Raw genomic sequence first — 13,752 nt, 5'->3', positions numbered from 1 at the left:
TTTTCAAAAAAAACAAATAAAAGCTCTAGAGGTCTGCTGCGGCCCCATCCCCATCCCCTAAGCTGCACACTCTACCACTGGGGACAAGGTTTGCCTTTATAGTCTAAGGACAAGGGGTATTCTCTAACCTCAAGGAATTTGAACATCCCAATCTCCGTGAGCCTGGCACTGTCCTTGCCTGGTAGCTTCCATCCTGTTCCTGTGGCATGGGACACTGTCCTAGACTGTAGACCTGGAGCCAGCTCCCCACAGGGCACCTCTGCTCACAGGGTCCACAGGGTCCTCCCACCCACAGGTCTAACTGACTCAACTCTCTGTCTTCCCTCAACCCTCCCCTCTTCCCATCTCCATCTTGTGACAACATGACTACATCTGCCTTCTGGTTTCAAAACCAGAGCGCCCAGCACACATCCTGCAGGCTCCCTTCCCCTCCCACCACATGCGGCTCTCGAAAATCCCGAGGAAGCGGCTGCCCCACTCTCACAATGGCCCCACTTCTCAGTGCCCACTGCCAACAGCCTGGTCCAAGCCGCCATCATCTCTCACTGGACGCCCGCCACAGCTTCCTGATGGTTCCCTCTCCAGAGCTCCAACTCAGCTTCGTGAAGCAGCCATGGAGACCATCCGTTCCCGATCAAGAGTCCTTTGTGCAGCCCTTTGGATGCCATCTTCCCTGGGCTTCAGCCTGCAGGTTCTCAGCACCACCTGGGGCCATCGGGCTTTACCTGGCTCACCTCATCTCTCCCCACTATTGCTCACAGGGCAGACTTCATTCGGGTATCAAATGTCATCTTACTTCAGAACCTTCATACCAACTTATCCCTCGCTTGTGTGTCCCCAAAGCCCCTGCTCAGTGGGCCAACTCCAACCCAGCTTCCAGGCCCCAGGAAGCACCACTTCCCTTCAGGCTCTGTTTGCTCTGCTGCCTCTTTTCTCCCACCCTAACCTTCCTCGAACTTTGTTTGCTATTCCACAGCATCCTGTGTTGCTGCTTGATCTTTGAAAGGTCAGCCTGGGCCAGTCTCATTCCTCATTTTTCCTTTATGCATTATTATTGTTGTTGCTGCTGATATAATTTAAGAAAGAATCTCACTCTATAGCTTAGGCTGGTCTCCAACCGACTTTGTAGCTCAAGCTGGCCTCAGACTCACAGCAGTCCTCCTGCCTCATTTCCTCCACCCCACGAAGCCATTGCCTAAGATGCTGGGATTACAGACATGAGCCATCACACCTGGCTTCCTTCATGGTTCTCACCACAGAGCCTTGCTCAGTACTGACAGTCAGCATGGGTTAGGTCTTTGTCAATAAATGACTCCTCCCTGCCTTTCCCTTTAACCCCACTGACCTCTGACATCTGCGGGAAAAGGCTGATGGCCAGTGGCAGGGCCAGGCCGAAGGCTGCCAGGCACACGAGGCTCTGCACAGGGAGGAGCAGCCGCGGGCGTGCCTGCAAGAGAGCCGTCCTGTGGAGAGAAAGAGGGCCATGTGAGGTGCACAGCCTGGGCTGGATAGCCAGGAGCTGCCAAGCTGGGTCCCATGCTACCTCAGGGCCAAGGCAGCAGATCCTGCAGCCCAGGGCATCTTTAGCTAAGTAGAAGAATGGGCACTATCTTCCACCAGTAACTACTGCTTTCTCCACACCCAGCTATGAAGGACATTGCTGGACCCAGCAAGGAATCCTCAGCTACTTAAATCATAAGCAAGTTCTGACAGTGGGACACCCGTCTACAGTTGTCTAGCCCTGTACATGGAGGTAGGAGTGGGGCAGGAGAGACTGTCATCCCTGGCTCCTGAAGAGACATGTGAGATGGTCTTTAGATGCATTCAGCAGAGGAAAACCCCAGTATATGCCATGCAGGGAGAAGACACAGAATGTACTTGTGTACATACACACATGCACATACACAAATACATGCACATGATCAGGGAGAGGCAGTCCTATCACGCATGAGAACTGAAGACATCCCATTGACTACCACTTCCATCCAAGAGCTATGGGGAGGGCAGGCGTGGCCAAGGGACTGGCCCTGGACTCTTGTGGCTGCTCTTATTATCCCGGGCTGCCCCTAGCTCCTGACTTCAGGACCCTTTGAACAGCTACACCCCCAAACATGATGCAGTTGTCACCCACTCCCTATGGCAGGATTTGGGGGGGGGCATGATTCCTGAGCAGGAGAGAAGTGTGAAAAACCCCTCTTCAGGGTGCTGAGTTTGAATGAGTTCTTGCGACAGAGTGGGGGCCCACCCTAGCTGATAAGCACCTACTCACCACACTTACCAGAAACCACCATTGGGCAAGATCTATGGCATTCCACCCATGGAGACCTGGCAATTCCAGCAGGAAGAATACCTGGATTGTCTGCTAGAGATATTAGGTGGGCACTAAACCTGGCCTCAGTAGCCACAGCAGCCTCAAATGAGCAGCCCGAGTGACAAATGACACTTTCCTCTCCCCCACTGCAGCAGGTCTGTCCCCAGTCATAGAGGAGAGGCCCTTGCTGTACACTGTCTAGATCTTAAGTGTCTCCAAACTGCCACACATTAGAGCTTTGCTCTCTAGCTCACTGTGCTGGGAGATGGCAGAAACTAAGGCTGGGGTGGGGGGCGGGGCCGTCTTCAGTTCACTGAGGTGGGGCGCCCTTCAAGAGCATGAGGGATTTCCAGCCCCTCCCCTACCACCTTTTCAATCTATAAAGGGCAGAGGTTGTTCTGCTACCTATTTACCCCATGTTGGCCTGCAGCCCCAGGGCTAAAGCTGCATGACAGGCTGAATTGTCTGAAAGTGAGAACCAAAATAAACGCCTTTAATTCCAGCACTCGGGAGGCAGAGGCAACAGATCTCTGTGAGTTCGAGGCCAGCCTGGTCTACACAGCAAGTTCCAGGACAGCTAGGGCTGTTACACAGAGAAACCCTGTCTCAAAAAATCAAATCAAATAAAAATAAAAATAATAAACATTTTCTAAGTTATCTCAGACATTTATTCGAATAAAGGAAAACTGACTAATCCATCTCTCTGGGTCAGGGTCCTAGTCTTGGGGACAGGTAATCCCCCTATCACCCTTCCCTTCTGGGGCAAACTCAGGAACACGTGGACCCCAGCAGAGAACACAGTTGGGAGGGGCCGTTCTCAGACCTCTGGTGTATACTGGAATGGTCTGGTTAACAGTGTAAATTCCCAAGGGCTCCTGATTCCATGGGACCCTCCTTCAGCTGGCATTAGACCCAGGAACTGGCATTCATGAATCTACAGATCACACTTGGGAGAGGCGGCTGCCTTTCCATGTTCTCACTCAGGTGTTACCAAGACCCAACTGCTTATCAGTTCTAAGCAAATCCAAAGGTCAGCCAGCTCAGCAGCAGGTAAGTGTGCATCAGTTTTACTGGTACTGCTGCTGCCTGCACAGAGGATGTGAATCCTGACAGGTGCATTGTTCTCTTACCTTTCCTGGCTGGCCCGGACCCCATGCTCTGTGTGGATGTTGGTTGGTGCTAGGTTCAGTTACTGGGGGTTGGGGTATGGGGTCTCCCAAGGAATAAGAGGAGTAAGACAAAGGTGTTAAAATCAAGCTCAGTCCCAAGGGAGCAGCACCCCATTCTCCCCCAAGTCTCTGTTAGCCCCGGGCCTCACAGGCTTCCTCTGGAGTCACACAGGGGTTGGAATGAGGCCAAGAGCAGCCCTGTGAAGCGTGTAGCTCTGATCAGCCTCTTATGCCTGGGACTCTGGACTGTCTTCCTGGTTCTGCAGCAGTTCTCAGAGGGTGCAGGGTTCCAGGCACAGCCCTGAGGATCACCTAGAGCCCAGAATGGTGACTTCCTGGAAGTAACATTGGGCAAACTCCCATCCATGGAGATTGTGACCTTGGCTTCTCTGAAGGGAGGCTGGCTGAAGTCCCTTGTGGGCAAGTGGGTCCAGGGAGCCCCAGGGTTGCAACCTTTGAGAAGCCTGGAGAGTCTGGTCCAGAGCCCCCAAGAGAAAACACAGCAGGATTGGGGGAGGGGAGAAGAGGGAAATGGCAGGCAGGGATTGGAAAGGCAGCTGGGGGAGTTAAAATATGCAGATGGAGAGATGTGCGAATGCTTGGAAAAAGGAAAGACCCGGATCACAGGCAGTGAAGGAGCTGGGGGAGCGGACTAAGGGATCTACCGTGGGTGGGGCCAGGACCTCCATCCAGCTTCCACCCACCCAGATGCACTTTTCCAGTGTATTCTGAGCCAGGGTCGCAGGGCTTGGGGAGCAAACGATAGCCTTTCTGTCCCTACATGGACACCCGTCTCTGCGATGATGTGTTACATCTGTGGGCCTCCCAGCCCTGGCTCTGAACCCAGCTTACTGGCTGGTAGGGGCTGCAGGGAAGGTGTGGAATATGAGGGTTGAGTGTGGGCAAGGGGAGCAGAGAAGGTGTCTCCAGCGTAGGTGGAGGTCCCTCTACTTCGCACTTCAGACTTCTTTGGATCTCAGGGGCAAGGACAATGGTGCCCACAGAGTTTCTTTCCACCTCTGTCTAATCCTAGCTGGAGGCCCAGGCTCCAGACCCCAGCGCTCCTGCCAGAGAGGATAGACTGAGGCCAGAGGCAAGCGAGGCGGGTCCCACCCCGGCTGCCACACAACAGCTGGTCCCCCCCCCCCACCATTGCAGTGCATTCCTTCAGCACTTGCAGAGCAGCCCTACTTTGCGCTCCATTAATTTGCAAGTCTGCTTTGTAAGTGTGCTTTTGTCTTCCCTCCCTGGCTGTCCAGACTTCCCCACCCAACCTGGCTACAGAGGGTGGGGGTGCCCACCTCCCACCTCCCACCTGCCCTGAAATCTCGCACCAAAGAACTCTGGACAGCACAGCTGCCCACCTCACAGGAAAAAAAGATGCTGGATAGTGCCAAATGCCAAGCCTGGGAGAGCAAGACAACAATGCCCCTGTTTTCTATGTGGGAAACTGAGGCTGGAAAAGCATACTTCCCTATTAGACATCTCAGCTGGCTCTGCTCAGTGTCCTGCCTCACCTGCCATCCAGGCTCGTGGTTTTATAGTGGGTGTGAGATTAACAAGCCTTTGCGTGTACAAACTGGGTCTTATCCATCTCAATATTCCCGAGGGAAGTGGGACTGAACTCTTCCTCAAAATCATCCCAGGAACCCCCAGAAAAGATCAACTATTAGTAAGCTGCATGGAGCCCCAGACCTCTCATTACCCTACCCTGGAGCTTCCTTGGAGCCTGGGATGAGGCAGGCCATGCAGCACTCCTGACACTTGGTTGGGAGGGTTCACAGCCAAAATAATCCCCAAACGACTTCCCATAACTCCTAAAACCAATTTAAGCCGACAAAGCGACGCCATGCCAAGCCTCCTTCAACTCTACACACTCAGTTCCTATGCAAACTGGGAAAGCATCACAGATCCTGTTCCTCTCCAGCAAATTCATGTCAAAGGACAAGCCTCTGGCTGGCCCGGCTGAACTGGCTTTCCAGCCACTCCTGTGTAGTTCTCGGGTACCTGTGAACTGTGCTGAGGGTGCTGGGTACTCAGACAGGAAGGAGGGTCGGAGCTTCGGACTGCCTGCCACGGATTAGCCTAGCTTATCCCAGCCAGCCAAGTTCTCCCAGGCCATAAAACCAGAGCCAAGGGCTTCTGGACTCCTCAGCTGCTTTGTGACACCTGTCTGGGCCGATGAGACTCCGATCGCCCTTAGCAGCTTTTTGTGGGTCTTAGTTTGCAGCCAATCCTCGGCTTCACTGGCTCCGGCTGTCCTCTGACGCCTGTGTGTAAGAAAACTCCACCTAATCTGCCAGGTGAGGGCTCTGTCCCACTAGACTTGCACAGGTGACAGGTGACTAACAGTATCAGTGAGCACCCTCCACACTTCCCCACCGCAGGCCTCAGCACCCTCTTCACCTGCTCCTGGTCTACCTATTTGTACTTTCAGTCACTGGTATTTGGGGACAGCCTCAGTTCAGGAGAGCGCTGTACACAAGGCAGGGACACAAAGGGTCACCCCCAATTCACTTTGTCCATGTTTATTTCCTCACTAGGTTGACTTCCTTTTTTTCTTCCCTTCCCTTCCATTCATTTCCTTCTTTCTTAATGTATTTTTAAAACAAAGTTTTTAGCCCAGGCTGGAACTCACTATGTAGTCCATGCTACCTTCAAGCTCATGGCAATCCTCCTGCTTCAGCCTTCTGAGTTTTAAACCACCATCCCAGTTCCAGATGAACAATTTTTAATCTCAATGCTCAGATACAGAGGTTGTACCCATTTCTGGGATTGGAAGGTCTCTCTGATGGGCACACAGGACCCTGGTCGGTTTGCCCCAATGGGCATGCTTTCCTTCAAGCATGCTGGATCCTAGAGAATCTCCACAAGGCAGGTGTCCAAGAGAGAGGGACATGCACGCTCTGTGCCTCTAGTGTCCCTCCACCCAGGGCCCTTCCCTGCCCCTCCCCAGGCCTGCTAGGCCTCCATATGCATTTGGACCAAGGTTCTTCCCTTCTTCCCTGTTCAGCCTCTTCCCAGCTGCACCCTAGTCTTTACTATCCTATTATAGACTCACCAACAGGTAGAAGCCTTTTATTATTATTATTGTGCTGTTCCCTATATTATGTGGACAGTGACATGACAAATAGTTGGCCTTTGATCTTCCTCTGAAGGAGCTTTATTATAATTAATTTATTGTGTTTTTGTTTTTGTTTTTGTTTTAAAGACAGGTGGCCTGGGACTCATTATGTAGACCAGGCAGGCTTTGAACTCAACAGAGATCTGTCTGCCTCTGCCTCCTAAGTTAAGATCTGTCTGCCTCTGCCTCCTAAGCTTGGGTTAAAGGCATGTGTTACTGCTTCCAGCCTATTTTTTTGTTTTTTGTTTGTTCGTTCAGGTTTTTTTTTTTTGGAGATAAGAGCTAACAATGTAGTCCAGGCTGGCCAGAATTCATCGTGTACCCCATGTTATCTCAAACTCATGGCAAGCCTGCCTCATCTTCTGGATGAGGAGAATGTGAGCCACAGTCAGACTATTATTCTAGTTGTAAGCAGAGGCTCAGTGAGGCTGAAAATCTAGGCTTCCTATCTCACACTGTCTTCATTAACAGAGCACGTGCATATGCATACACACTCACAGGGTCAGACTGATTGATTCCCACCCAAACTGCCAGCTCTCCTGCCCCCTCCACCAAGGCAGAACCATGCTTCTCCACAGGCAGCCTGGTAGCACTGGGCACCAGCCAGTTCACATAGGAAAAGTCATGAGTTTCAACACCATTGCCCGGAACAATAGAGGACAGAGTGGGTGCTTTCTACCCTAGAAACACACTGGGTAGGCTGCCATGGCTCCCCTACCTTTGCCTCAGGTCCCATGGGCCATTCCCAGGCGCCCCCTCTGTCCCCGCAGCCTGACTTACTTCTCCAGCATGGACATGACGATCGGGGGAAGCACCAGGATGGGCATAGGCAGGACCACACGTGTCAGTGCTGTCTCCAGCAGGGCCTGAGGATGGGGACAGGCTGGGGTGAGAGGGGGGCTCGGGGCTGGGATAGCCACCAGGGAAGCAAATCCCACCCAGAGTCTGAGGTGTGCACACTGCTGTTCAGCACATCTGGAAGCCTGGGCTTGTTCACAGCAGTGTACACAGAGCTGGATCCCAGACACCAGACAATACTGCCTCCCCTCACCCACATGTGTTTGAGAAGAGCAGGCTCTCTGCACGGGGGAAGGGCAGCAGAGGACAGCCTCCCCAGCCTGGGATGTGCAGGGATCAGGGGTGGGGAGAACAGTACACAGAGGACCTGAGATGCTGTCAAAACTGAGCCAGAACAAATAAATCACTGGGGCCTGCAAAACCAGGGGGGCTCCCAAGCTGAATGAAGCTGGGGGTTACTTTTTAAAACTGCATCCTTTAAAGACAAAGATCTATAAGATCTTTTGTCTTCTGGCTCTAACGAAGTTTTTTATTTTCTTTTTTTTTATTATTTAAATAAATATTATTTATTTTCTTTCTATAGCCCAGGCTGGCCTTGAACTATGTAGCTGAGGATTCTTGACCTTGAATTCTCTTGCCTTCACCTCCTGAGTGCTGAGATTACATGCATGAGCCACCACCCCTGGATTTATGTGGTACTGGGGATCAAACCCAGGGCTTTGTGTGTGCTAGGTAAGGACTCCACCAATGGAGCTACATTCCCCAAGCCTGATGAGCCTTAGTGAGAAAGGGTGAGCTTTGTTAGGGGCACAAGCTTTGGCTGAGCATGCTCAGGATCTAATGGATCTGCTTCAGGGTTTGCTTGAGACTCTGCAGGATCCTGGGAGGCATAGCCCGAGGCCTAGCTAAGTGGCAATTTTGAGTTTGGACAGCTACTTCGGAGTCCCTTTGACTCATGGTTCCTGTTCTTAGAGGAATGTCCAGGAATGGCTCACAGCTCACTCCAAGTCTCTCCAAGGAGATGTCTTTCAAGCAAGGCTGGAAGAAGCCTGGATCTGCAGAGGAGCTGGGTGACCTACCTGGATGCCTTTAGGAAGGCCTGTCACATCTGTTCTCCTCATAGGATATTCTGAAAAGATGGGGTTGGGATAGTGTAGGAACCTGAGGGTAGATTCTCTCTGATGATGGGCTGGGGGTTGAAGTTTCTCCCAGAAACATTGTTCTTTTATAGTGATCCTCAGGAAGGGCCAGGAGAGGTCTTTCTAGGCCCCAGAACAGCTGTGGGAAGGATGTGAAGGCCTAGAGCCAGGGCAGGGAACAAAGAGTGTAGGGCTGGCATGGCAACCAGCCCTGGCCCCTTGCAGGGTCTAGATGGGCCCTGACTTCCCCTGAGATGGATGAAGAGGGAAGAGAAGATCAGAGGGTTTTCCACAAGGTCTCGTGCACAGGGGTAACTCAGTCTCCATGTGAGAACTGCTGAGCCACAGAGACTGGGATATCTTTGATGGTCTATCCCCTCATGGTTGATCTCTTGTTTCATTGCCACCATGCACAGCCTGGAACCCAGGACAGTAGGACAAGCCACCAACTACCATCAAAGGACGGCTGAGAAAGCACAGGCCATGTGTACTGGTGTGTGTGTGTGTGTGTGTGTGTGTGTGTGTGTGTGTGTGTGTGTGTAAAACACAAGAGCTACAGTGGGCAGGGCTAATGAAGAGGGCTTTATAAGGAACCATTTACAGAGGCCACAACATCTTCCACAGCCTGACACCCTAGCACCCACAGCACTGCAGCTCCCCAGCAAGGTAGCAGCCACATACCACTGCCTGCAGCTTCCCATTCACAAGCCAAGAAGGCCTAGGGCATGGAGAAAAAGCCCTGGGGAGGCTCCTCTGCCCTCTCCAATTAACACCTCCTCAGAGGAGCTGTGCCCTAGGGGCTGGGATAAAAAATGGGGACATTTCACAGTAGAGTGGGAGCAGGGATGTTGGAGAGCAGTGAGGGACTATCCAGGTGATCAAGCATGACTGAGAATAGACTTTGAGGCCCAGGGCTCACACAGATGGGAGATGGGGACTAGAGTGAGGAGGAGGAGGAGATATCTAGAGAACCAAGCCTAGGTTCTGTGACCAGAAGATCTCAAGGAATGCACAGGCTATGTATGAGAACACCAATCCATTCCTGGCAGGGCTTAGCCCTTGGGAAACCCACATGTCTGGCTGCGATCTTTGAGGAGCCCACGAGGTTGCCATCAGCATCCAGGACATCAATCCCTTCCTCTAGCTCCCCATACCGCATCAGGACCACGTTGCAGATATTGGCACTGGCTGGAGAGAGAGAGGAATACAGAGAGGCGTAGTGAGGCATGGATGGCTTCCTACCTGGCTCCATCCTCCAGCCAGGACTCCCAACCCCCAAGATGTCCGTGAAAGCAGAAAGGTGGAGTACTCTGTTGTGCTTTTAGCCTGATGAAAGATGCCAAGACCCTTGGAGACCCGGGAAGCATAGACCAAAAGTAACAGGTGGAAATGGTGACGGCTTTGTGAGCTGCCACCTATAGAGGGCGCTGTTCACCTCTCTTCTGGGGCTGGTCCCCAGGCAGGGAAGCAGATGTGCACCTAGAAGGCTCTCTGTCCATGAGATGTGTCCCACTGGGGCCTGATGTTCCAGCAACTCAGTCCCTTGGGTCATAATATGCTTCTAAATGCCACTCCCCATATTTAATCCCTCATGTCTCGCTAGAGTAAACCAAGAGCTTTCCATCCATAACAGCAGGGGACAGAGCAGACCGCTGTAGTCACCCAGCATCGCCCCCTCATCAGAGGAACAGAACACAAGCTCAGAGAGCAAGGGTGACTTCACTGAGGTCACACAGCAAAGGGGAACAGAGTGGAAAGGCTGAGGTGCCTCAACTCCAGGTACCTAGAGATGGGGGTCGGGGGAGCAAGCAGTCTTTCCGTGGTCTGAGCTGCTTCCTTTAGTCATACTTCTCCCTTGTCTCAACTGAGCTCCTGTGGACCTATGGCCGAGAGGAGCTTCCTGGATGCTTAGATAAGCAGGAGATGAAGATGTTTGGTATGGCTGCCCTGCTCCCCTTAGCTGGGACTCACAGGCCAGGCCCAGGCTCATGGTGGTGTACGGATATAGATCTGCCCTGAAGTCCTCCAGCCCTGCTTCATGATGGAAATGGGGAGACTTGGGGGCGGTAGGTGGGTGGTGGGAAATGTGGGGGGGTGACAAATGCAGAGCCTCCTGCTCCACTCCTCCCCCCAAAGCGCCTTGCTGTGTTTAAAGTTTTAATTTTTGCTAATTAATGTCAATTAATTTTGTATAATGAGTGTTTAATTTTGGGGAGTGTGTGAGCCTGGGAGCGACTGCAGTTCTGGGCTGTGAACACTGATTAGCATCAACACCTGCTGCTTCCCCCTCTCCAGTGGGGGGGCACCCGGGTTTGGGGAGCTGGAGGGTGGTGGGGCTCAGTGGGCAAGTGGAGTGGGAGGGAGCCCACAGATGCTCCTGGGACCTGAGCCAATGGCTGGAGAGCCCAGCAGTGCAGAGTGCTCACAGCTGGGGAACAGGGTTCGGCAGGTGAGGGCTGGTGTGGGACCCGGGGCTCTCTGAGCTTCATTCTCCTACTGCAAAAAAAGTAGGGAGGTGGAAGAAGCCGAGGCGAAGACCAGGAGGCTCTGCAGTCTTTGCAGAGGGAGAGCAGGAGAGCGAACAAGCTCTGAAATGTATTTCGAGCACATATGCTATCTTTGAGCGGCTCCACTGCTGCCACACGATGCTCATCAACGCTCACCGCGGCAGACCTTCCGTGGCAAGGACTCAAGCCTCGTGGCTCCTGTCCCCACAACAGACACATTCACCTGTCTAAACAGTGACTTCCAATCAGGGGCAAAGTGGGGAGAGATATTTTTTATTATCGTGGTTTGGGGGTGGGGGTGGGGGTGTTATTGGCGCAAGACCATTGATGCTTTGAAACACAGCTTCTGTGGAATGACACTACAATGCACAGGGCATTCCTACAACAAGGTGTTACCTGGCCCCAAATGTCAATCATGCACTGACAGAGAAACTCACACCCTGGTTTGTTTGGAGATAGGGTCTCCCTGTGTAGCCCAGGCCATTCTCAAGCTGGCAATTCTCCTGCCTCAGCCTCTCAAGTGCAGTTCCACAATGTCTGAGAACACCTTAACCATATCCGAAGAGAATTAGGAAGGTGAATCTGAGGTAGACTTGGGACAGCAGGGAAGGTCCCGGAAGATGGGCATGGTGCCTGAGTTTGGGAACATCCAGGCTTGGAGTTCGTTCCCGGCTTTGTTTCTCTCTCTGCTCGGTCCCAAAGGTGAGCTCCTGAAAGAACCAAAATGCCCAGGACCCAAATAGGCCTCTTATGGTGGCCTTGGGAAGCTGCTGCCGGCCTCGGTTGGTGACACGCCCTCTAGTGGCCACAGGGATACTCTGCAACCCCTTTGGCCCTGGGCGGCCAGACCCTGAGTTCTCAGAAGACATGAGAACATCACTGAGTAGGGAAGTGGGGTTTTCTGGCCCAGAGGATGGACTCTTACCCTCAAGGATGCCTTTCACTGGTCCCAGCACCACTGTTCCTGTCCCCAAGCAGACAGTGAGCACTGTCCCCCCTGCTGGGCATTCCCAGTACTGCACTTAGGGGCTCCAGAGGATCTCAGGACACAGGCAACAGGCACACTGAACGCCGGCCTCTGCACTCACCAGGGAGGCAGGAGGTAGGAAGCAGCTCAAATGGCTGCAGCCCCTGTTGTGTGTGTTCATACAGCATAGGAGGGCTGATGAGAGAGGGGAGGCAGGCGCTGGAGGCGGCGGTGGGCCAGCCCCAGGAGCAGGGGTGGCAACTCACTTTCTCGCCAGTTTCCAAATGTGGGTGTAAGGACAGCAGGACAGAGAAGAACGTTAGTTCAAACACAGAACTCAAATGAGACTAAACAGACAAACAAATAAAGAGTATGACCAGGAGTGGTGATGTAGACCTGATGCTAACACTCCAGAGGGAAGCAGAGGCAGGAGGATTGTAAATTCAAAGTCATCCTCAGCTACAAATCGAGTTCCAAGCCAGCCTGGGCTATAGGAGGTCCTGTTTCAACCCTCCACCCCAAATCACAAAAGAAAGTGAAGCTCAGCCTCTTTCTGTCCCCTCAGCAAGCCTCTCCAGGACGCCTCTGGGGAACAATGGCCCTGTCATCTAATCTGCCTGGATGGGAAAAAGAGATGCCCAATGTCAAAGTCAAAGCAGCCACCTGCCCCAACCAGGAACAGCATTCTCCGAGGTGACTGGCTCTGCAGGCGGCATGTGTCTTACAGTCTTTTCTGCTGACCCTGCAGTGGTTGTCTAGTTACAGCCCGCTCTTGTAGTAATCATCCCCAGCAGTAAGCAAGGACACACGGCCCCTGCAGGGTCTGCACTTTTACCACCTCATCTGGACTGTTTGATTCTGCTCTTCCTCCCCCCAGACCTTCCCAGAGCTCTCCTATCCAGAGAGAGAGAGAGAGAGAGAGAGAGAGAGAGAGAGAGAGAGAGAGAGAATATGATGCATGGCTCTCCCTTTTGACACACCAACAGATCTACCATCGACAATATCAGCAGGTTAATTAAGCAGTCTATTAGCGATAATGTTATAAAAACTGGCACATTTTCAACTCAGATCGACACCATTCAAGACTCGTGCATGACTGACATTGGAGCAGCAATGCTGGGAGCCATCCTGAATGGGGGAGGGCAAAAACGTGCTCCTGATGGCCACAGATGTTCTTGCACAGACCCACTGCCGTGCAAAACCATGCAGATGCGAAGGGCTGATGAAGCAGCGTGCAGAGTAAAGGGACAGCGTGAGAAACAGCGAGAGCCGTGGAAACGTGTGAGGGATGCTCTCAGGAGCCCACCTCTGAACCTGCCCAGGATAGACAAGGGATCAGTGGGGCTCGGGCAAGCAGCACACACACTGCGCAAGGAACTGACCTTTGGGAAGGCACCAACCCACCCAGGAGGAGGACTTCCAGACACACGCAAGGAAGAGTCATAGGCCACGGACTTGGGAAGATGCGATCCCATGACTCCTCAACTCTGATATGCATTTTTCCCACATCTTAATATCCTAAGAATTGTGATGTGTTGGGCTGGGAAGATGGTTGCAGTTGGTAATATCCTTGCTGCGCAAGTACAAGGGCCTGAGTTCAAGCCTCAGAACCCAGGGGTAAAAGCTAGGTATGGTGGTGGGACATGCCTGAAATCCCAGTGCTGAGGAGGCCGGAGACAGGAGGATGCCCAAGGAAGGCTGACTGGCCAGCCTCACTCACCTAATAGGCAAATACTA

The 13,752-nt window shown here is 52.7% G+C and overlaps 1 protein-coding gene across 2 annotated transcripts in view; it reads right to left on the bottom strand.

The window, feature by feature from the left end:
* Sfxn5 (sideroflexin 5) overlaps positions 1-13,752 on the bottom strand; it is a 126,005-nt gene that overhangs the window by 16,071 nt on the left and 96,182 nt on the right. The window contains exons 11-13 of one of the 2 annotated variants that reach the window (XM_059256762.1): positions 9,614-9,729; positions 7,385-7,470; positions 1,346-1,463 (exon numbers count right to left, since the gene is read on the bottom strand). In XM_059256762.1, the coding sequence (XP_059112745.1) occupies positions 1,346-1,463; positions 7,385-7,470; positions 9,614-9,729 (320 nt within the window). The remainder of the gene's footprint in view (positions 1-1,345; positions 1,464-7,384; positions 7,471-9,613; positions 9,730-13,752) is intronic. The other variant, XM_059256763.1, reaches the window with a different exon arrangement.

The sequence above is a fragment of the Peromyscus eremicus genome, chromosome 3 (genome assembly GCF_949786415.1).
Source record: "Peromyscus eremicus chromosome 3, PerEre_H2_v1, whole genome shotgun sequence".
NCBI classification, from domain to species: domain Eukaryota; kingdom Metazoa; phylum Chordata; class Mammalia; order Rodentia; family Cricetidae; genus Peromyscus; species Peromyscus eremicus.
This window is presented reverse-complemented; position numbering and strand designations above follow the sequence as displayed.